We start from the raw sequence: 21,413 nt of genomic DNA on the forward strand, positions 1-21,413 counted from the left end.
CGGTATCCTGATAATAGCCAACTGAAATACTTCAGAAGGCGGTGAAGAATCCTGTAGTAGACCATTATGGAATCACTGATGCACAAGGGAAGTTTCTTCCTCTAAACCTCATCAGGTAGTGGTTAGCTTATGCCTTAAAACATGAACTTAAAGTACATTTTTTCTCCCTCACTGCTGAGAGACCCTCACAAACCCAGGGTAGTCAGCTGCCACCTGCATGGACTATGAAGGCCAACATAAAGAGAGGTCAAAGCCCCCTGTTGTGCTCTGTGGAAGGAAGCTGAAGGTAAATGTTGGCCCTCCACAGTGTATAGCCTTGACCAATAACTCTTGCCTTCTCAAAAGGGGTTAGACCAGAGCATTCCTGCTGCCTCTCCAGCACATACTTCTCCCTGATCACAATTCTTGAGAGTGAAGAACATTTTTCTTTCAGCTCCTCCGCTGCCTCTCATTCCTAACTCTCTCCTACAGGAGAGCGCAATCCCTTCAAACCGTCACTGCCTCTTACCCCTACTCTTTTTGGTTATTACATTGGGGTGGTCCCTCCAGGCCCACTGCCTCCCCCTCAGCTTCTTTGGAAGGGATAGGGGATGGAATTTCCCCAGCTTCTCCATTTCTTTCCTAGGGTTTTCTGAGGAAGGGGGTTTCCTCCCTTTCCTGCCATCCAGCATCTCCTGGTTTATCCCCAATGAAGGGCTTGCTGGGAGTCTCCCAACTCAGTCAGGCACCTCCTCTATCCCAGATTCTGCAAGAAGACTAGGGGAGGGATGAGGACATCTGCCCTGATATTAGCAGGTGCTTCCAAGCCCATGAAGTAGTCCAAATACTAAGGGGAACTCCCAGGACATATCTACACTATAAACTTAAGATGACCTATGTTATGTCGTCTTACAGCCACTACAGTAATTATTGCAGTGCTTCATGTCCACACTATTTTTCTTCTGTCGGTGGTGTGCATCCTCACCAGGAGCTTTCACCGAGTTAACAGTGGCAGTGTGGCCAGGACTCCGGGCGCAGAGCTCCCCTCTAGGGGCAGCCGTGCTCCCAGTGGGGAGCAGAGCCCAGAGGGGGCCACTAGGCTTCTAGCAGGGCGAGCCGAGAGCCTGCAGGGGCAGCCTGGCGGACAGATCCATGAGTGATGTTCTGTGCGGCTGCCCTGTTCCTGGCAGGGAAGCAGAGCCATGAAATTGACAATAATGACAGCCAATAGATGTAAGTAACCCATTACTACACCGACATAAGCCCTATGACTCTTGTGGAGGTGGAGTTATTATGTCGGTGTAGTAGGACACATACATTGGTGGGCAAGGCTGTAGTGTATACACTGATATAATTGGGTCGACGTAAGCTGCCTTACATCAACCTAACACTGTAGGGTAGACCAGGCTCCAGTCTGTTTGAAGAGTCACCATTTTAATTCTGTCCTCCTAAATTCTTATTTGAATTTTCTACAATTTGTAATCAACTTTCCTGTAATGAAAGTGTCAAAAACTGAACATGGTAACCTAGGTGCAGTCTCACCAGATACATTAGCTCCCTGGTCTGTGAGTCACTACTTCTCTACACATAAGCCAAAGCAGTTTTGTATTTACCACCATACTGTAAGCTCCGGAGTGAACTTCTGCCCAAGATAATTTAATGATCAGATTCATAAGTATTTGCCAGGATCAAATCCCTCATTTCTGAAGTGGATCCTTTGTAACAGATGATAAAGTAGCAGTGAGAGTCGGATAACCCATTATTTGGGATTAAGTATTTTGCATTCTTTCCAGTTGTTTTACTTATATAGCATATGGGAAAAGTGTATAGTTGCAATATCCAGCACGATCAATTCTTTCCCATCACAGGGCACATTCTTCAGAATGCAGTGTCCAATACCAGCAACAAAACCATCAAAGCTGCTGGCAACAAGGCATTAATCCATTATGCCCAATTTTTTGTTTGTTTTTTTAAAGAAAGGTTACAGTTAAGAATTCCAACCACACCCACCAATTACATACTCACTGCAGTAATAGGTCAGCATACTCACTGCATTTTTCATGATGTATTCTGAAGTAATGTTCTCAACTTCCTCCACCGTATAGGACGACACATCAAGACCAGAAGGATGGCTTTCATTAATCATCATTAACTGGTAATAGTCTTCATTGGCTACATAAGAATATTAAGCCAGTTTTTTATATTCACATTTCAAAATATGACCAGTTAACATCGAGCCTGCTAATACTGACTGGACAGAAAGCATGAGCTTGTGGTTAAATACAGGACACGGTATCTATGTTCTATTCCCACTTCCACCATGAGAAAAGCACTTAACTTTCTGTTTCAGTTTCCTCATCTGTAACCTGGGGAAGTTTATGTAGCTCATAAGGGTGTTGTGTAGCTTAGTTCATTACAGTCTGTGAAGTATTTGGCAATCCTTGGATAGAAGGCATTGCTGAATATTGTCTATAGCCAAATATCACTTACAATTTGTAACTAAATACCAAACATGTATTTTTAAATAAAATTGAGTCTCACCCTACATTTTACATTTAGGTTTTTTATTTTAAATATCTTTAAAAAAAGTTATTGTAAGTGCTAACCCTGCCCCCCTGGCTTTTTTTTGTTTGTTTTGGTAGAGTCACAAACCCAAATTATTAAAATGCTACAACTACATTAGTTTTATGATCTTTCATTTATGATGAACTTGACTTTATAAAGAGATCCACATTCGGATTCTAATTCTGGAGCTTACATTTATTCAATCTAATTTATGATATTTCTTCGGCAACATTACCTTTAACTTGTTGAATGCTTTTAAGTGCATATTTCAGTGTTGTCAGCATACTAGATTTTCCTTTGATTCTTTTTTCAGGAGGAAGGCGTGCTTTCAGCTCCTGCAATGTTTTCCTCAATTCCTTCTGGGTTTTGGCTTTAGTGGATTGCTCACTGCTATAAAATTAAAACAAAAAAGGTTACACTGATATTTAAACTGATACCATACCTTTCAGAAAACCAAAGCCTTTTGACATTTATCATGTCATTAGACTAGTTCTACATATCTGTTTAGTATAATTTTGGAAGCATTTAGCTTCAAAGACAGTTTAGGATTTGCAATAATTGCTACATTTGCCAGATCAGGGATTCTCAACATTTTTGGGCTAATGACCCATTTGTAAACTTGATGGCCTGTCACAAACCAGTAAATAGCTTTAGTGCAAAAACACCTGTCTTACTAAATATTTTTTTGCCCACAACATCTGATACACACCTTAATGTAATAAGTACACTGCAAGTACCTTTGAGGTGGCTCATGTCACAGGGGACTGGCTGAGCTAGTCTCCTGGCTTTGGGTGTTGCGACCTCCAGAGTCACAGCTCCACTCAGGTTTGACCAGGTCTACCTGACGGATGGCCTGACGGGGCCAAATTTGTGTGAATAGAGTTGCAACCTGGCACATGGGGTCACAGCAATACTCACCCAAATTTGGCCCAGCTGGCCACTCCCCGTCATAACGGAGGGGCAGTGGGGCCAAACCTGAGCAGCGCTGAAACGACATGCACTAGGTCACAAACGCCCAGGGCAGGGAACTAAACCCAGCCATCCTTGTGGGACTGGAGCCACCACTGTGAAGGGAGTGCTGCACAGGCTCTGCAATCCCCCACCCACAAGTCTTCCAACTCCCCCGGGTGGAGAACCCAACCCTGAGCCAGGGCCTCCCATGTGACCTTTGACATATTCTTGCGACCTATTTTTGAATCAACCACAGGGCGAGAGACCCTGAACTAGATTTAAATAGTTAATTCATTTTTGTTCACAATAATTACCTCAAACAGCTTTATCCCATCATTGTTTTAAAACTTATTTTAAAATGCACAATAGTCTATTTTTTATTTACCTGCATCCACTGGTAGATGGATTATGTTCAGAGTCTGCAATCATCAGGCTAAATGCATTTGAGCTGAAAAAAGAACAACCTCAGTGATGTTAATAAAGTAAAATACAAGTTGTGTTTAGCTTTAACATCTCCATTTTCTATTTGTTACTTTAAACTTACAGATCAACTTTATACCAATGAAACTGGTGATAATGCCAACTGAGCAGCTTCAGCCAAACTAGTTTGTGTGTAAATGTTACATATGCTTAAAAAGATGTAATTCTATGGTAGATTGGTGTGTCCACTAAATCAATCACTATATAGTAGAGTGTCCAGCAGTTGTGTCATTAACGGACAGCCATAAAAAGGTGTGATGTATATCACTGCTCCATGGTTTTCTTCCCTAGTCTCCTAAAATAATACTCTCAGGATTTAAAAAGAAAGCCACAAGACATTGTTAATGCTTCAACTTGGTAAACAAGATTTATTCGTGGGAAAGACGCATTCTAAATCTGATTTTAAACTGAAGTTCTATTCTGATGTCACAATTTGAACACTTTAATTTAAACCAGACTGCACTGTTTTTAATCAATAAGAAGATACGGAGATTCTGAGGTGGTGAAAACAAGCAGTTAAAAGCCTTACCTCACTGATCTATTTGCCTTAACAGAAAATATGAAGACAAACTTCTTTGCTGCACTCCCAGTAGCATTTTTACTATATTTTTCTACTTGTATGTTTTCATGTGGCTCTACTTTCAAAAGTATTTCACCATAGCATTATTCTCTTCAAGTAGAAGAAAGTAACTATGTAGATGCAAAACTACTACCTGCCTATTATGGCATAAGCCAGTAATAAATGAATAAATAATAAATCAGCATGGAATGGAAAAAGCACTAAGCATAGGAACACAGCCCAACACAGATTAGATTGCATGTATTAACATGAAAGTAGGTTAGATTTTAAGAATCTTAAGAAAAACATGAGAGGAAAAAAATCAGCATATTACCTTTTATGACAATCTAAAGACTCCATGAGCATTGCTGTATCTTTCCCATTTTCATCAGATTCATTGCCATGAGAATCATGGCCAGTAGAATAGTTTTCATTCATACCATTTCCACGGAAGTCATTACCACTTGATCCACTGCTCATCTCAATGGCCTCCTGAAGAGTATCTGGATGCTGTTCAGGCTTGGTTTGACCATCAGTCTCCTCAGCAATCATTTGGCTATGGTTGTTTGCAAGTTCAGAATATCCACTCATTTTGTATTGCTGCTTTGATGAGTCTGACTGCTGAGAAATATTTCCACTGATTTCAAGCTGTTGTGGGTTCCGCTCCTCAGTGTTAGAGTAGAATCCCCTGATCTTAATACAGTCCACTGAACACTCATTAGCAATATTTGCGCAGACCAACAATTAGTCAAGCCATATTCACATTTGTGCTCTGCATACAAGATTGCCAGTCTTGAAGTGTGAATCCAGAATCCTAAGGGTGGGGGAAGTGGGGGAGAAAAGTAAACAATACTGAAACAATTTGTTTTTTAATAAATTTGTTTTCGGTTTGCTCAATATTAAAGTTCTGTTATTGGCCAATCAAAACTGAAATAATGAAATAGCTCTAATGTTAAGTTTTAATTTCAAGAGTTTCATTATTAAAATTTTATCCCAGAATCTGACACATTTAAACATTTCTGAAACGTTTCATCAATACATTTCCATATTTAATTCAAGGCTAAAAACAATGTTATAAAATGAATATTCATTTTGGCATAAAATTCACAGGGGAAAAGAAAGATGAAATAAAGTGCATTGTTTATTAGAAGACCGCCTTTTCAAAAATTTCAATATTACTCATTTCTTAGTCTATATAATTTCTGTCATGCTTACTGGCTGGGACTGCATACAAATATGCAAAAATCAAGAGTATATGACAGGTTGTTTTTCTATCTTACTATTTCTGCTAAAGACTTAAACTAACACAATGAACTAGAAAATATTTAGTGAGTTTAAAAAAAATAGTTTGTTTCAAAGGCTGCTTTACTAGTTTTAGGGGGTATACAATCTCATTTTCCTATTTTAAAAAATTCTTTCCTCTGTTGCTGCACGAGAGACCCACAAACAGAGGAGATAGACTATCCAGTGGAAACAGTGAATTGACTATATATCTAGTGCATTTTGAGGACAACCTAGAGAAAAATAATTCTTTCATTTCTCTCAGTTACAATAATCCTAAGTGTCAAAAGTAAAAAAAAAAAAAAAAAAATCCAGTCAGAAGTGAGTTCTTTAAATTGACTTTTAACATTAAGTACAACCAAAAATGTCAAGTACTGCTTGGGAAATTATACCTCTAAGGAAAGAAAAAGAGCTGCTGTTAAAGCAGTTATCAAATTTAAAAAAAAAACGATGACGTCAACATTAAACAGTATTAAAGCAATAATAAACCTATAAAGGACTTGCCATCAAAGGTAAAAAGCACCAAATAGCAGTCATCCTTACGTAGCAAACTAAACACCAGAAAAACACATAGGCGAAACAAGTTCAGGAAATTAGATTTCCCTGATCCACAGAGAGCAACACTTGTTCCATAAGAATAGGCTTTTCATTTGCACATTTCCAGGATTAATGTGCTCTGAACAACATTAATGTAATACTAAACAATGCAAATTATTTTTATTCTTACCTAAAATATGAGCAATTCAGTGTTTGATATTTTTCCCCATTAAAACATAACACTACCATCTGTTGGCATTTCCAATCTGACAGTTTTCAGATTGAGTACAAAAGAATGAAAAAGTGTACGTTTTGCTAGTACTACTACTAGTGCCTTGCTTTTTAACACGCAAAAGAAAAAGAACAAACCTACAACAATGATGTAGTTTTAACTTAGATATTTTAAAAATTCTCCTACCATTTTCCCCCAGAAAAACAATTGAAACTATTTTCTTACCCTCCTAATTTTTGGTTTTCCAGATATTTTACATTTATTTCGAGTTCTCAGAAGCAAATATCACTCTTCTTCTCATTCAGTCAAAGTTGTGCACAAGAAATCTGTTTTTAGTTGGAAGAGGAAGTGTTTTTAGGGGCATTTATTTTAGCAATCACTACTGATTAATATTTTCTTACAATTAGAATATTTGCTGGAAACCTGAACAGCCTTTTGCAAGTAACATGAGGCATATTTTTCTACCAGCACAGTGAATTTATGGAATTCAGATCCACAAATCATGACTGAGCTTATAGGCTCAAGGCTGTTCATTCATATAACAGACAGATCAATAGATGGAGAGTTGTTATAGTAGCACAAATTCTGAACTACAGTTTACTTCAGCAGTTTTTCTTGAACCAAAATAAGCAGCTACTTGTGTCTCCCTAAAGTTACTTAAACTGGAATACACAAGAAAAGGAAAAGAGGAGCTTTGCATTGGTCTATAGTATGGCAAGAAAAGTGTTACAGGATAGGGGAATTTCTCTTCCTTCATTTCAGACTGATGGGCTTTTGGCTAGAAGTTACTAAAGAAAAAAAAAAATCTACTCAAGGTCTCAATCACATTGAAGTTTGCCCCTAGATGAAACTCCCAGTAGCATTTAACAATGACATATAATAAAATCTTCTGTTGGTTACCTAGGATCAAAAAGACTAGACAATTCACCTCTAGTGAATGGACACTCTCTAAGTAAGTGGGTGCCCATGTATAAACCAAGCACCAGATTTAAGGAAAGGTCCAATACGTAATGTCCACCTAATTCACTATACCATTTGTCCTTCCAGCATTTAGGATTATGATATCTAAAGCTGCACAGTAATAGAAAATCTAAATTTAATTTTTTACAGTAATGTGCCTAAGGCAATCATTATTAGTAATAGTTTTGCCCTGTATGTCTCAGCTAATAAGACCTGGCCACAAGATAATTTTACAACCTTATGTTAGATTCATTATGGCCAGTTTTATTTGTTTACTTGGTCATTCAATAAAAAAAAAAAAAGGAATTGGTTTAGTGACATACGCAGCTTCCATGGGATCCATTTTTAAGACCTTTCACACAATGTCCAGAAGTGTCCTTGGAAAAAACTAGTATATAATAATTTCATGAAGATTTCTGAGAAATAACAGAAGTCCTCTTCGGTTACTGATGTTCTGGAATTTGGGCTTGGTTTCCAAGGTACAAAGGAGGCAAAGTTCCTTTATGAACTATGGTAGTTAAAAGACAAGAGACTTTTTTTCTCTGCAACTTCTCAGACAAGTCCTTACTTAGACCATCCTGTAAGTTTAACAGGAAAAGCCTTTCTGTATAACAATCTCATGTAGACACCAGTTTAGTATTGGCATACATGGGGCTGGAAATCAAGAACCACAGCAGCCAGGATAAGCCAACTTAAACTTTGAATGGGATTCACAAAGGCATTTAGCCATCTAGTCCCCACTGAAATCAATGAGAGTTAGGTACCTAATCACACTCTTCAAGTATAGGAAAAACGCATTTCAAGGCTCCCAAAGTGTAAAGAGATCTTTTGTAGGCCTCCAACCTTAACATGGAAACTACATTGGGAGGAAGGGTTGAAATCTAAAGAACTGGCAGAGGCATTTACCTCAAAAGCTCTGTTACAGGGCAGCTTACTGCTGGTCTAAAATCAGGTCAGCTACTGAGAGGGTAAGCCAGACTTATCTATAGTCATGTCTTTGGGTCACAAAGAGCAAAACAACCTGGGTTCCTCTTATGGTAAATCATTCCATTACTATTTATTTTACACAAGTCCTTCCAGGAGAGTAGAAGGTAGAAAGGAAACCAGTAACTAGAGAAATCTACCAGAGGGCTTGTTTTCACTATAACATATATCTTGAATTAATACACTTAAATTACCGCATGAAGTGTGACTACACTTCACAACAACATTGGAATTACACAATGTGATTTCATTATCAGCTCAGAGTGATTGGCTTAGCACTGATGAGCTGATGCAACTTGAGTTGTTGTATCACCACTCCATTACCCCTACTAATTTGAGCACTAGCTTCACTCAAGCATCAACCCATCCCCACCAGCTAAACTGAAGTTAAACTAGCCAGCTAAACTCAAGTTTAAAGCACCACTTAACTCAAATTAGAGATATCTGCGTGTGGTAACACAACCTACAACTTAAGCTAAATGTGCTTGAAAAAATGAAATCCCGGGGATGCTGCTTATGTCACCCATGGTAGGCTATATAGTACACAGTGAGTATAATTCCCTACTTGAGTATTTCCCTGCCCTCTATCTGCCTGTCAGAACAAGTGCACAAAACCCCACTAGTCTGAACTGTGGCTCTGAAGAGCAGTATTTTCTACCAAGCTAATGAGGTGGTTTATGAACAAGATGACCAACAGACCAATAGCAATGGATGTCAGAGCTACAGTATACATAATTTCCTGTGTTTTGAAGAAGGTTAATAAGGAAGCAAAATTAGCCTTGTTTTTCTTATGAGATTTTTTTTTCTGTTTATTATAAATGGCATGCAAGTTATTTTACTTAGAAATTTGGTTTTCAGTGGCTCTAATACACCAAATAGAAACAGATGTCCCACATAAAAAGTTAGTTGCCCAATAAGGAGATGCTGCATTGCAAGCACTGACCCGCTGAAAAAAAAAAAAAAAAAAAAGACTTCTACACATATTCCTATTAGAATTCACATCGAACTGGCTGGAGAATAATATCTGAGAACCTGTTTGCTTTAGCCAAAATTTTCAAGAGTAACTAGTGCTTAGTTAGCCTCAGTTTGTGGGTGTCCAATATGACACACCTTAAGGGGCCTGGTTTTCAGAGTTCAACACTTTAAAAAGGACCTGATTTTTTGAAAGTGTATCATGTTGGACATCCCAAATACAGAAGCTCCCAAAATTAAGTTACCTTTGAAAAATGTTGGCCTTTGTAAGTTTTATTTTACCAAATGAAAAAGTCTTAAGTGTAATTAACACTTAAGTGAAAACAGAAAGGATCCCAGACAGAACTGTTCTAGAGGCAATGCTTTAATCAAACCTGAGTACAACTTCCACTCTTTTCTCTCCACCTCAAATTCTGTAAAGTCTCATATGTAATGAGATAATTGCATCTTCCTATATGCAGAATCTAAGGGCTTGTCTACACTACCACTTACTTCAGCATAATTTACATCACTCAGGGGTGTGAATAATCCACACCCATGCAAGACTTAAGTTATACTGACCTAAGCGCTGATGTAGACAGTGCTATGTCGGTGACAGCGATTCTCCCACTGACAAAGCTACCGCCTCTCACAGAGGTGAAGTAATTAAGTCAACGGGAGAGCTCTCTCCCATCAGCTTACAGCCTCTTCACCAGACACACTACAGCGGTGCAATCACCAGACACACTACAGCGGTGCAGCTGTACTGCTGTAGTGCTTCCAGTGTGTAGACTAGCCCTTAGCCCTGGTCCACACTAACCCCCCAGTTCGAACTAAGATACGCAACTTCAGCTACGTGAATAACGTAGCTGAAGTCGAAGTATCTTAGTTTGAACTACAAGGTACTTACCGCGGGTCCACATGCGGCAGGCAGGCTCCCCCGTCGACTCCGCGTACTCCTCTCGCGGAGCAGGAGTACCGGTGTAAGCGGCGAGCACTTCCGAGATCGATTTATCGCATCTAGACAAGACGCGATAAAATCGATCCCAGAAGATCGATTGCTTACCGCCAAACCCGGATGTAAGTATAGACGGACCCTTAGATTGTAAACTCTTCAGAGCTGGGACAGTTTCTTCTTGTGTGTCTGTACAGCAGCTAGTATAATGACTGGGGCCTCTGGAAGCTACTTTTAATAACTATTTGGCAATAATTAAATTACAGCTACTGACATCTTGTGTCTATTTTACAACATTGGCACAGCTCTATTGAGCAGCCCTGCTGTGTGCATTTGCGACTTCCACTGGGAAGATGCCCACGTCAACATACTACTCTTGGGGGATTCTGCGTCATGGCCCCCGAAGATTTCTTTGCTTCCCCACAGAAAAACGACTTCTGACGGGGAAGCAAAGGGAAGCCGAAAGAGTGGTTATGTGCCCCTACAGCAGTTCAGGCCGGTCAGTTTGGGTACCCAGAGCAGCCGGTAGAGACATAAATCAGAGCGTTTGTGCGTAGCAGAATGTATCAGCATGACTGCTTAATGAATTGTTCCCATTGTTCTTAGCGAAGTCCCCCAGGTACAGAAAACGTAAAAATTTTAAGGCTCCTTTACATTGCCAGAGTGGTGTAAAGAAGCCTTACTGTAAAGGACAGTATGACCTTATAAATGCTTATGATGCTTTAGTGATTAGAACTGGTCTAAATTTTTGGACTGAAAAAATTTCCTATCAAAATGTGCCCCATGAACTGTTTGCTACTGACCTTACTGGAGATGGTCAGTAGCCAGTATAAATTGTATGTCTGAATCCCCAAACCTCACTTGCTCTTCAGTTGCCTATGATTAGGGCCCTACCAAATTCACGGCCATGAACAATGCATCAGACTGTGAAATCTGGTCTCCGCCCGTGAAATCTGGTCTTTTGTGTGCTTTTACCCTATACTATACAGATTTCATGGGGGAGACCAGCATTTCTCAAGTTGGGGGTCCACACCCAAACGGGAGTTGCGAGGGAGGGGGTCACAAAGTTATTTTAAGGCAGTCACTGCATTGCCAAACTTATTTCTGCGCTGCCTTTAGAGCTGGACGGCTGGAAAGCGGTGGCCGTTGGCTGGGTGCCCAACCAGAAGCAGTGCATAAGTAAGGGTGGCAATACCGTACCATGTCATCCTTACTTTCGCACTGCTTCTGGTGGCGGCTCTGCCTTCAGAGCTGGGCTTCCAGCCAGCAGCTGCCGCTCTCCGAACACTCAGCTCTGACAGTAGTGCTGCTGCCAGCAGCAGTGCAGAAATAAGGGTAGCAGTACCACACCCACCCCTACAATAACCCCGTGACACATACTCCCTCCTTCCCCCCCCCCAACTTCTTTTTGGGTCAGGACCCTGACAATTACAACACAGGGAAATTTCAGATTTAAATTTTTAAAATCCTATGAAATTGACCAAAATGGACTGTACATTTGGTAGGGCGCTACCTATGATGTAACGCTGAGCATATGGCTGCATATATTTGTTGACTAATAACTGGAAGTAAAGGGTTAATACTAGCTACATTACTATTAGACAGAGGAGTTTTGGTGATTTCCTTCAATGCGCCTCACTCCAATTCTTCATCCATTGTATTGTAGTTTAAATAAATTACCAAAATAATTAAAACCAGCGTCATTATATTACATTATTTTGAAAAGAAATATGCAGAATTTTAAAATAATGTGTGTAGTATTTTACATTTTTTGGTGCAGAATTCTCCCAGGAGTAATGTACCTTATGCAACTATCTTGCTGAATTAGTAGATACCTGAAAAGATGGCCTTGATAGGGAAAGAAATCAAAAGTTGTGGTTTGAAAGGTGACAAGCACATCTTTAAATACCACAGTTACGCTCCAGAGGAGGAACGTCTCTTTTCCCCTAGAGTCTTTTTCTCCCTCCCCTCACAAAAGCACAAGTGGCCAAGTGACTATGGTTGAGTTCTAACAAAAAGAATTATGCTACTGTATGCTATACCCTATCACATATTCTGTACATAGAGAGTCCTATCTAGTCTTTCACATACATAGTGTTCATTTTGGGGTGTAACAAGCTCACATTGTGCAGAGTGACTGGTTTCATACTATGGAATGAGCACTGCCTCAATACAACCACTTTCTTGTTAATATTTTTGAAGCCCCTACGCCCAAGCTATTGGCAAAGTGCCAACATATAAATTATGGGTCTTCATATGGCAAAAAGGAAAAGCAAATTAATTTCAATTCTCCCAAATCACAGAAGTACTAGTGATGTACATCAGTGAACACAATCAACTCTCTCTAAAAATCTAAGTATGAAGATTTTGCCTTATTTTTTAACATCTTATGATAATGTTTTTACCAAGACGGTTGTGTCATACTGCATACACAAGTACAGATATCAGAGAGATCATTCCTGAAAGGTATAAATTTTAGAGTTTGCTACTGTAATTTTCATTAATGTGAAATGTTTCCAGAAGTCCTCTTTTAGAAGGCTGCTTTGCCAATGGGTATTGTTTTGCAATTGTTATATGGCAAACAACTGATGATGATTTGACCATTCCATGCTATTTAAATGAAAAATTAGGTGTGAAAATTTACACTGAACACAGGCTCCCTGAGCAAGCAGGCAATGCTTAAAATACTTCCTCCTACTTGGTAGCAAAAGGATGCTAACTTGACAACAGCCATCAAAAGAGAGAAGTCACTTTAGTATTAATCTACAAGTCATCTGTGCACCTGTAAAAAACTATACAAACAGTTGAGTTTTAAAACTTATTTGAGGACTAAGAGTTAAAGATTATCCTCAATGTGACATTCTTTCCAGCAAAGAGACAGCAAAAAACTTGTGTTCTCAGATCTCAGCACAAGGAAAATGCAGAGCAGTGCTTACTTGGCAGACTTTTACAGTAATCCAGGAATCTTTATTTCCTGAGTATGTTTTTTCACATCTAGTCTTCTTCAAATCACCATGAGCATAAGCTTAATACTTGCTTAATGAAGAGTTTAATACCAGAATTCTTCATTAAAAATTCACAGCAATAAAAAAAATTCTCAGCAATATCCAAACCAATAAGCAGATGCTGCAATCTACATTGAGAAACCCCAATGCTTGAAAATTCAGTCTTTTAAGGCAGTGAATAAAGCCTAATTCACACAGCTTTTATGTTGATTCTATTATTGTATTTTTGACATATTTACATTATCAGAAATTAAAGATAAATTAAAGCACAACTGAAACAAAAATAGCTTTCTGAATAAACTATTTAAAATTTAACTTTCTACTCAAATGAATCAGAACAATTACACACATTCCTTACCTGCTTTTTTAATCAAGGTTGGCATAAGTGTTATCAGGTTCCCTCCCAGCTAGCATCAAAAAGCATGAAGTACCTAGGTCCAGAATCTCCCACATGCATTTAAACTGTGTCTCTTCCTCTTCTACTGGTAATCCTCATCCATTAGAGAGTCCGGACACCTCTAAAACTACAAAATATAAAAGAAATACCAGGGCCCCCCAACAATGTCCTTTTCTTATAGCTTTGAGAACAAAAAAATACCACAATATTGCTCACAGTTATGCCAACCCTATACAGATAACCTTTTGGAAAAGAAGGAATTCTCATCCAGCAAAGGAAGCATATGAATATTTTAATACACTTGGATTTCAGCAAAATTATTTAAAGTTTCAAAATACAAATATCTTTAAACTAGATAGAACACACCTAAACAGTATGTAGAGTTCTGGTTCAGCAGCAGCACGGTAGGACTCTAAGTCTGCACTGGCTGAAAAATGTCACCTCCAAATTAAGAGCCACATTTTGTGGCCTTTACCACCACTAAACACCCATTTAAGTCAACAAGAGCTGCGTATATTCAGCACCTTTGGAAAAAAAGACGGTTACTCACCGTTGTAACTGTTGTTCTTCGAGATGTGTTGCTCATATCCATTCCATTAGGTGTGCGCGCGCTGCGTGCACGATCGTCGGAAGATTTTCTACCCTAGCAACACCGGCGGGTCGGCTGTGGAGCCCCCTAGAGTGGCGCCTTCATGGCGCTGAATATATACCCCAGCCGACCCGGCGCCCCCTCAGTTCCTTCTTGCCGGCTACTCCGACAGTGGGGACGGGGGGCGGGTTTGGAATGGATATGAGCAACACATCTCGAAGAACAACAGTTACAACGGTGAGTAACCGTCTTTTCTTCTTCGAGTGCTTGCTCATATCCATTCCATTAGGTGACTCCCAAGCCCAACTTAGGTGGTGGGGTCGGAGTGAGACATTGCTGTGTGCAAAACCGCTGATCCGAATGCAGCATCGTCCCTGGACTGTTGCACTAGTGCATAGTGAGCTGTAAACGTGTGGACTGATGACCAAACCGCCGCTCTACAAATGTCCTGTATCGGAACATGTGCCAGGAAAGCAGTCGAGGAGGCTTGGGCCCTCGTGGAGTGAGCGGTGAGGTGCGGTGCTGAGACACCTGCCAGGTCATAGCAAGTCCGGATGCAAGACGTAATCCAGGAGGATAGGCGTTGTGAGGAGACCGGTGAACCTTTCATTCGGTCGGCCACTGCAACGAAGAGTTGCGTCGTCTTTCTAAAGTGCTTTGTGCGGTCAATATAGAAGGCCAGGGCCCTTCGTACGTCCAGGGAATGCAAACGTTGGTCCTGGCGAGTAGCATGTGGTTTGGGATAAAAGACCGGGAGAAAGATGTCCTGGTTGATATGAAATGGAGAAACCACCTTAGGGAGAAAGGCAGGATGTGGACGAAGCTGCACTTTATCCTTATGGAAAACTGTATAAGGGGGCTCGGATGTAAGCGCCCTGAGTTCAGAAACGCGCCTTGCTGAGGTGATGGCTACGAGGAAGGCTGTCTTCCAGGATAGGTACAAAAGTGAACAGGTGGCTAGTGGTTCGAATGGAGGACCTGTGAGTTTGGAGAGAACCAGGTTGAGGTCCCACGTCGGGACAGGCTGACGCTGTTGTGGGTACGTCCGGTCTAAGCCCTTGAGGAATCTAACGACCATCGGGTTAGAGAATACCGAGGACGCGAGTTCCCCTGGGTGAAAGGCCGATATAGCGGCCAGGTGAACTCTAATTGAAGATATCGCCAACCCCTGCTGTTTTAGGGAGAGGAGATACTCCAAAATGAGAGGAATGGGTGCCTGCAACGGGGACGTGGCTCGTTGTTTGCACCAACAGGAGAACCGCTTCCACTTGGCCAGGTACGTGGTGCGTGTTGAGGGCTTCCTACTGCTCAGCAGAATCTGTTGGACAGAGTGCGAGCATTGCTGCTCTGCCTGGGTGAACCATGGAGCAGCCACGCCGTGAGGTGGAGTGATTGCAGGTCGGGGTGACGCAGCCGGCCGTGGTCCTGCGAGATGAGATCCGGACACAACGGAAGCGGGATCGGTGTCTGAACCGAGAGTTCCAACAATGTGGTGTACCAATGTTGTCTCGGCCACGCTGGAGCGACCAGAATTACCTGTGCCTGGTCTCTGCGCAATTTGAGCAGTACCTTGTGGACCAGAGGAAACGGAGGGAAGGCATAAAACAGGTGGTCTTTCCAGGGAAGGAGAAACGCATCCGAGAGGGAGCCCGGAGCTCGACCTTGTAGGGAGCAGAACACGTGGCACTTCCTGTTGTCTCGGGATGCAAACAGGTCTATCTGGGGAACCCCCCACTTCTGGAAGATGGAGTGTATGATGTCCGGACGGATAGACCACTCGTGCGTCTGGAAGGACCTGCTGAGTCGGTCCGCTAGAGTGTTCTGGACTCCAGGGAGGAACGATGCCGTGAGGTGGATTGAGTGGGCGATGCAGAAGTCCCACAGGCGAATGGCCTCTTGGCATAGAATTGACGAACGTGCTCCTCCTTGCTTGTTGATGTAAAACATGGCCGTGGTGTTGTCGATGAGAACTAACACACATCGGCCACGTAGGAAGTTGAGAAATGCCTGGCACGCCAGTCGTACCGCCATCAGTTCCCGAACATTGATGTGCAGGGCTAGCTGGGATGCAGTCCACAGGCCCTGGGTATGGTGTTCGTTGAGATGGGCGCCCCAACCCAGAGATGAAGCGTCTGTGACCAGGTGCAGAGAGGGTTGTGGGGCGTGAAATGGCATCCCCTCGCAGACCACATTGTGATCTAGCCACCAGGTGAGGGAGGTCAGGACCGAGATCGGGACCGTGACCACCATGTTCAGGCTGTCCCGATGTGGTCGGTATATTGACGACACCCAGGTCTGGAGTGGGCGAAGCCGAAGTCTGGCATGCCTGGTTACGTACGTGCAGGAAGCCATGTGACCCAGCAGGGTAAGGCACGACCTCACCGTGGTAGTTGGGAAGGCCTGGAGCCCTTGAATGAGGCTCGTGATGGTGCCAAATCGGTTGTCTGGCAGGATGGCTTGTGCACGTCTGGAGTCTAGAACTGCGCCGATGAATTCTATTCTCTGGGTAGGTTCTAGAGTGGATTTGTCCTTGTTGAGTAGGATGCCCAACTCGTTGAATGTGTGCCCTATTATGTGGACGTGAGCTCGAACTTGCTCTTTGGTGCGACCGCGTACCAGCCAGTCGTCTAGGTACGGGAACACCTGTATCCCTTGCCGACGAAGGTACGCTGCCACGACAGCCATACATTTCGTGAACACTCTTGGGGCCGAGGATAGGCCGAAGGGAAGGACTGCAAATTGGTAGTGCACCGCGTTTACCACGAATCGCAGGAAGCGTCTGTGAGGTGGGTAAATTGAGATGTGAAAGTATGCGTCTTTCATGTCGAGGGCGGCGAACCAGTCTCCAGGATCGAGGGAAGGGATAATGGCCCCCAAAGAGACCATGCGGAACTTCAACTTTACTACGAATTTGTTGAGTCCGCGCAAGTCCAAGATGGGCCGCAGACCTCCTTTGGACTTGGGGATCAGGAAGTAACGGGAATAAAATCCCCTGCCCCTTAACTCTATCGGAACCTCCTCTATGGCCCCCATGGCCAGGAGCGTAGAAACCTCCTGTATAAGAAGTTGCTCATGAGAAGGGTCCCTGAAGAGGGATGGGGAAGGGGGGTGGGAGGGGGGGATAGAAGAAAACTGGATAGCGTATCCCCTCTCCACCGTGCGGAGGACCCAACAGTCCGAAGTTATAAGGGACCAAGCGCGGTGGAAGTGGGAGAGACGATCCTGAAAGGAGGGGGCTGGATCCTGGGGGATGACTAGGGCGCCGTCCTCGACCGCACCTTCAAAAGTTCTGTCTAGGACCTGAAGGTGGTCTTGGTGGCCCCTGGTTCTGACCGGGTTGAGGGCCAGCCCATCTTCTCCTACCACCTCGCCCTTGCCTCCGGGCCGAGTCTTGTCTCTGACGAGGCGGGGGGGGGGGGGTAGAAGCACTGAGGCTGCGGCCTAAATGGTCTGCGCTGAGGGCCCACAACATGCATCCCCAGGGAGCGCATGATTGTTCTCGAGTCCTTGAGGCTCTGCAGGCGAGAGTCCGTCTTGTCTGAGAACAATCCATGTCCCTCAAAGGGCAGATCCTGTAGGGTTTGCTGCAGCTCCGGAGGCAAACCCGAAACCTGAAGCCAGGAGATCCTGCGCATAGCGATACCCGAAGCCAGGGTCCTCACAGCTGAGTCTGCTATGTCCAAGGAGGCCTGCAAGGAGGTCCGAGCCACCTTCTTGCCCTCCTCTACCATGGCTCCAAACTCTTCCCTGGACTCCTGGGGAATCAACTCCTTAAACTTCCCCATAGAGTTCCAGGAGTTAAAATTGTAGCGGCTCAGTAGCGCCTGTTGGTTCGCCGCTCTAAGTTGCAGCCCTCCGGCTGAGTAAATCTTACGGCCAAACAAATCGAGCCGCTTAGCCTCTTTTTATTTAGGCGCTGCAGCCTGCTGGCCGTGGCGCTCTCGTGCGTTCACTGATTCCACCACCAGTGAACACGGTTGGGGGTGGGTATACAAGTACCCGTAGTCCTTAGACGGGACAAAGTATTTCCTTTCCACCCCTCTCGCTGTGGGTGGGATAGAGGCAGGAGTTTGCCATATCGTATCCGCATTCGTTTGAATCGTGCGGATCAGGGGTAACGCCACCCTCGATGGGGCATCCGCTCCAAGGATATTCACGATCAGGTCGTGCACCTCCACTATCTCCTCCGCCTGCAGGTCCATATTACGGGCCATCCTGCGCAGAAGATCCTGGTGAGCCCGAAGATCTATTGGAGGTGGGCCTGTGCACGATGTGCCCGCCACTGCCTCATCCGGAGAAGAAGAGGAAGATGCCTCCGGTGGAACAGGATCCAAGGGCTGGTCCTGGTCTCCCTGTTCCTGGGCTGGAGCATCACCTGTGCCTGGGTCCAGGGCGTCAGGTGGTGCGGACCCAGAAGCCTCCATGCCCCCTGGCGGAGGCCGAGAAATGGTGGACTCCGGGGCCCCTCTGATGGAGTGACCGGAGCGAGAGGTCGAAGCAATTGGAGCCCCTTGCGCCTGATGGTACGCCCACGGGGTCCAAAACGACCAGTGAGATGGGCCATGAGAATGGTCCCCTGTCGTGTCCTGCCAATGTCCCAAGTCCTGTTCCTCGGCTTGCCCCTGAGGGGGGTATGCCGATCTCGAGAGGTCCTCCGAGGAGTGGGACACCGATCTCGATGGCCACGGCGGTGCCGAGAGCGTCGAGACGATTCCCATTGGCTGCGGTGCCGCACGGTGCCGGTCCGGAGATGATCTATCTCTACGCGGTGCCGGCGATCGGTGCCGGGACCGCGACCGGTGCCGATGACCTCGTCGGTGCCGGGAGTCGGATCTGGACCTCGACGAGGACCTGGAGTATGCCCGGTGCCGGGAGCGGCCTCTCGACGTCGAGCGTCGACCGTAGCGGTGCCGAGAACTATGTCTCGACGTTGATCGGTGCCGACGATCATAGCGGTGCCGAGACGTAGAGCGGTGCCGCGAAGAAGATCTTGGCCGCGAGTACGACCGGTGCCGAGGCGATATTCGGTGCCGGGACTGCGAGCGGCGTGGGGACCTGCTTCGGGACCTGGATCGGTGCCGAGGTTCCAGCCCTTGCGATGGAGGGCGCATCAAGGCAGGTTTCCCCCTCGACTGGACCGGGCGAGTCAACGGTGCAGTCGGTGCCGGTGGTTGAGGCGGTGCCGGCTCCGTGAGAGCTATTAAGTCTCTCGCCGCCGCGAAGGTCTCTGGAGTCGACGGGAGGCACTGTATCACCGCCGGTCTCGGTGGAGACGCTATCTGCACCGGACTCAACGGCCTCGGCGCCGGAGTCGACGGTGCTGGAGGCACCTGTTTCCGGTGCTCCACCGGCGGACGCGGCTCTACCCCCGGCACTGGGGGAGCCGGCGTCTTCGGCATGGATGTCCCCGTCTTATGGGCTTTTTTATGCCCCGGGGATAATGACCGGCGCCAAGGCACTGCTTGCGGTGCCGACGAGGTCCGGTGCCGGGGAGGCTTGTCTGACGCCACTCGCGTGGTCGTCATAGCCGGTGCCGCCGGGGCACTGCGCACCGAGGTGCTAGGTGCCGGGGCCTGACTTGTAGATGGAGCGTCCGGACTAAGTGCCGCCTCCATCAGGAGTTGCCGGAGCCGAAAGTCCCGCTCCTTCTTGGTCCTTGGTCTGAAGGCCTTACAGATCTTGCACTTATCTGTTTGATGGGACTCTCCCAGGCACTTCAGACAGGAGTCGTGCGGGTCGCTCGTGGGCATAGGCTTAGCGCAGGAGGCGCACTGCTTGAAGCCGGGAGCGTTGGGCATGAGCCCGGCCCCGCGGCCGGGGGAGAAAGGGGGAGACGACCCCCTTAATCTCCTGAACTACTTAGAACAACTAGAACAACTTTTAAACTATTTAACTATAAACTATAACTGTGATACAACAAACTAAGCTAGGGAGAGTGGAGAACAGCTAAGCAGCGCTCCACAGTTCCAACGACCGTCAGGGGCGGTAAGAAGGAACTGAGGGGGCGCCGGGTCGGCTGGGGTATATATTCAGCGCCATGAAGGCGCCACTCTAGGGGGCTCCACAGCCGACCCGCCGGTGTTGCTAGGGTAGAAAATCTTCCGACGATCGTGCACGCGGCGCGCGCACACCTAATGGAATGGATATGAGCAAGCACTCGAAGAAGAACTAGACTATTTGCTTAGGAGTCCAACTTCAGGTACTCAGATTTCAAATTTCTGGCCTAATGATTTTCACTATCCATATTTCTTGCATCAGGCTAGTAGGGGTCTGAAATTCAAAACCTACAATTTCCTGAATAAACGCAGGAAAGAAGTTGTGTGTTTCTTCTCCCCTCCTAATGCTCTGCAGCAATATGAAATTTGTACAATTCTTCTCAGTTTAACCGTTGCCCACAAAGTTCTCAACAGCAGTAATGTTAATGAAAAGATATATATTTCATTCTGCTTCTACTTACTAAACAAAGGCTATGTCTACACTGGAACAACAAAACACTCTTGTCTTTCAGAGGTGTTAAAAAAAAAAAAAAAAAAAAAACCACAACCCATCCCAAAAGACAAAGTTTTGCCACCGACAACCGCCACTGTGAACAGCACTTTGTCAGCAGAAGCCCTCTCCTGCTGCCAACGCTGCTTGTTGGAGGTGAAAGTTTTTGTCAGTAGGAGAGCCAACAAACAGCGGCTACACTGCGTGTCTTTTAGTGGCATGGCTGTAGCAACACAGCCATGTTACTAAAAAGCTGTGTAGTGTACACATAGGCAGACCCAGTGCTTTTGCTTCTTAGGCTGTCTATTGACAAAGTCAATACCCATTCTTTAGCTTTCAATCCCTTTTGAAAGGTTATCTTTATAACCATATGGGGCATTAACGTCTTTTGTTGTTTTAAAGGAAAGGTTAAATTCTACAGGAACTGATGTCTTAAGCCTTCATGTTCATCAGTAAAAGCTTCCCATTAGCAAGAGGGTTTTTCAAGTCCTGGTTTGGTGTA

The 21,413-nt window shown here is 44.5% G+C and overlaps 1 protein-coding gene across 8 annotated transcripts in view; it reads right to left on the minus strand.

The window, feature by feature from the left end:
- The window catches only part of PER2 (period circadian regulator 2), an 83,398-nt gene that overhangs the window by 41,704 nt on the left and 20,281 nt on the right, over positions 1–21,413 (minus strand). For 5 of the 8 annotated variants that reach the window (XM_054039270.1, XM_054039263.1, XM_054039267.1 and 2 more), the window contains exons 2-5: positions 4,869–5,348; positions 3,881–3,943; positions 2,780–2,934; positions 2,030–2,151 (exon numbers count right to left, since the gene is read on the minus strand). In XM_054039270.1, the coding sequence (XP_053895245.1) occupies positions 2,030–2,151; positions 2,780–2,934; positions 3,881–3,943; positions 4,869–5,125 (597 nt within the window). In that variant the 5' untranslated portion in view covers positions 5,126–5,348. Of the gene's footprint in view, positions 1–2,029; positions 2,152–2,779; positions 2,935–3,880; positions 3,944–4,868; positions 5,349–6,809; positions 6,911–13,797; positions 14,117–21,413 lie in introns of those variants that run through there. The other 3 variants (XM_054039264.1, XM_054039265.1, XM_054039268.1) reach the window with 3 other exon arrangements.

The sequence above is a fragment of the Malaclemys terrapin genome, chromosome 9 (genome assembly GCF_027887155.1).
Source record: "Malaclemys terrapin pileata isolate rMalTer1 chromosome 9, rMalTer1.hap1, whole genome shotgun sequence".
In the NCBI taxonomy this organism is placed as follows: Eukaryota; Metazoa; Chordata; order Testudines; family Emydidae; genus Malaclemys; species Malaclemys terrapin.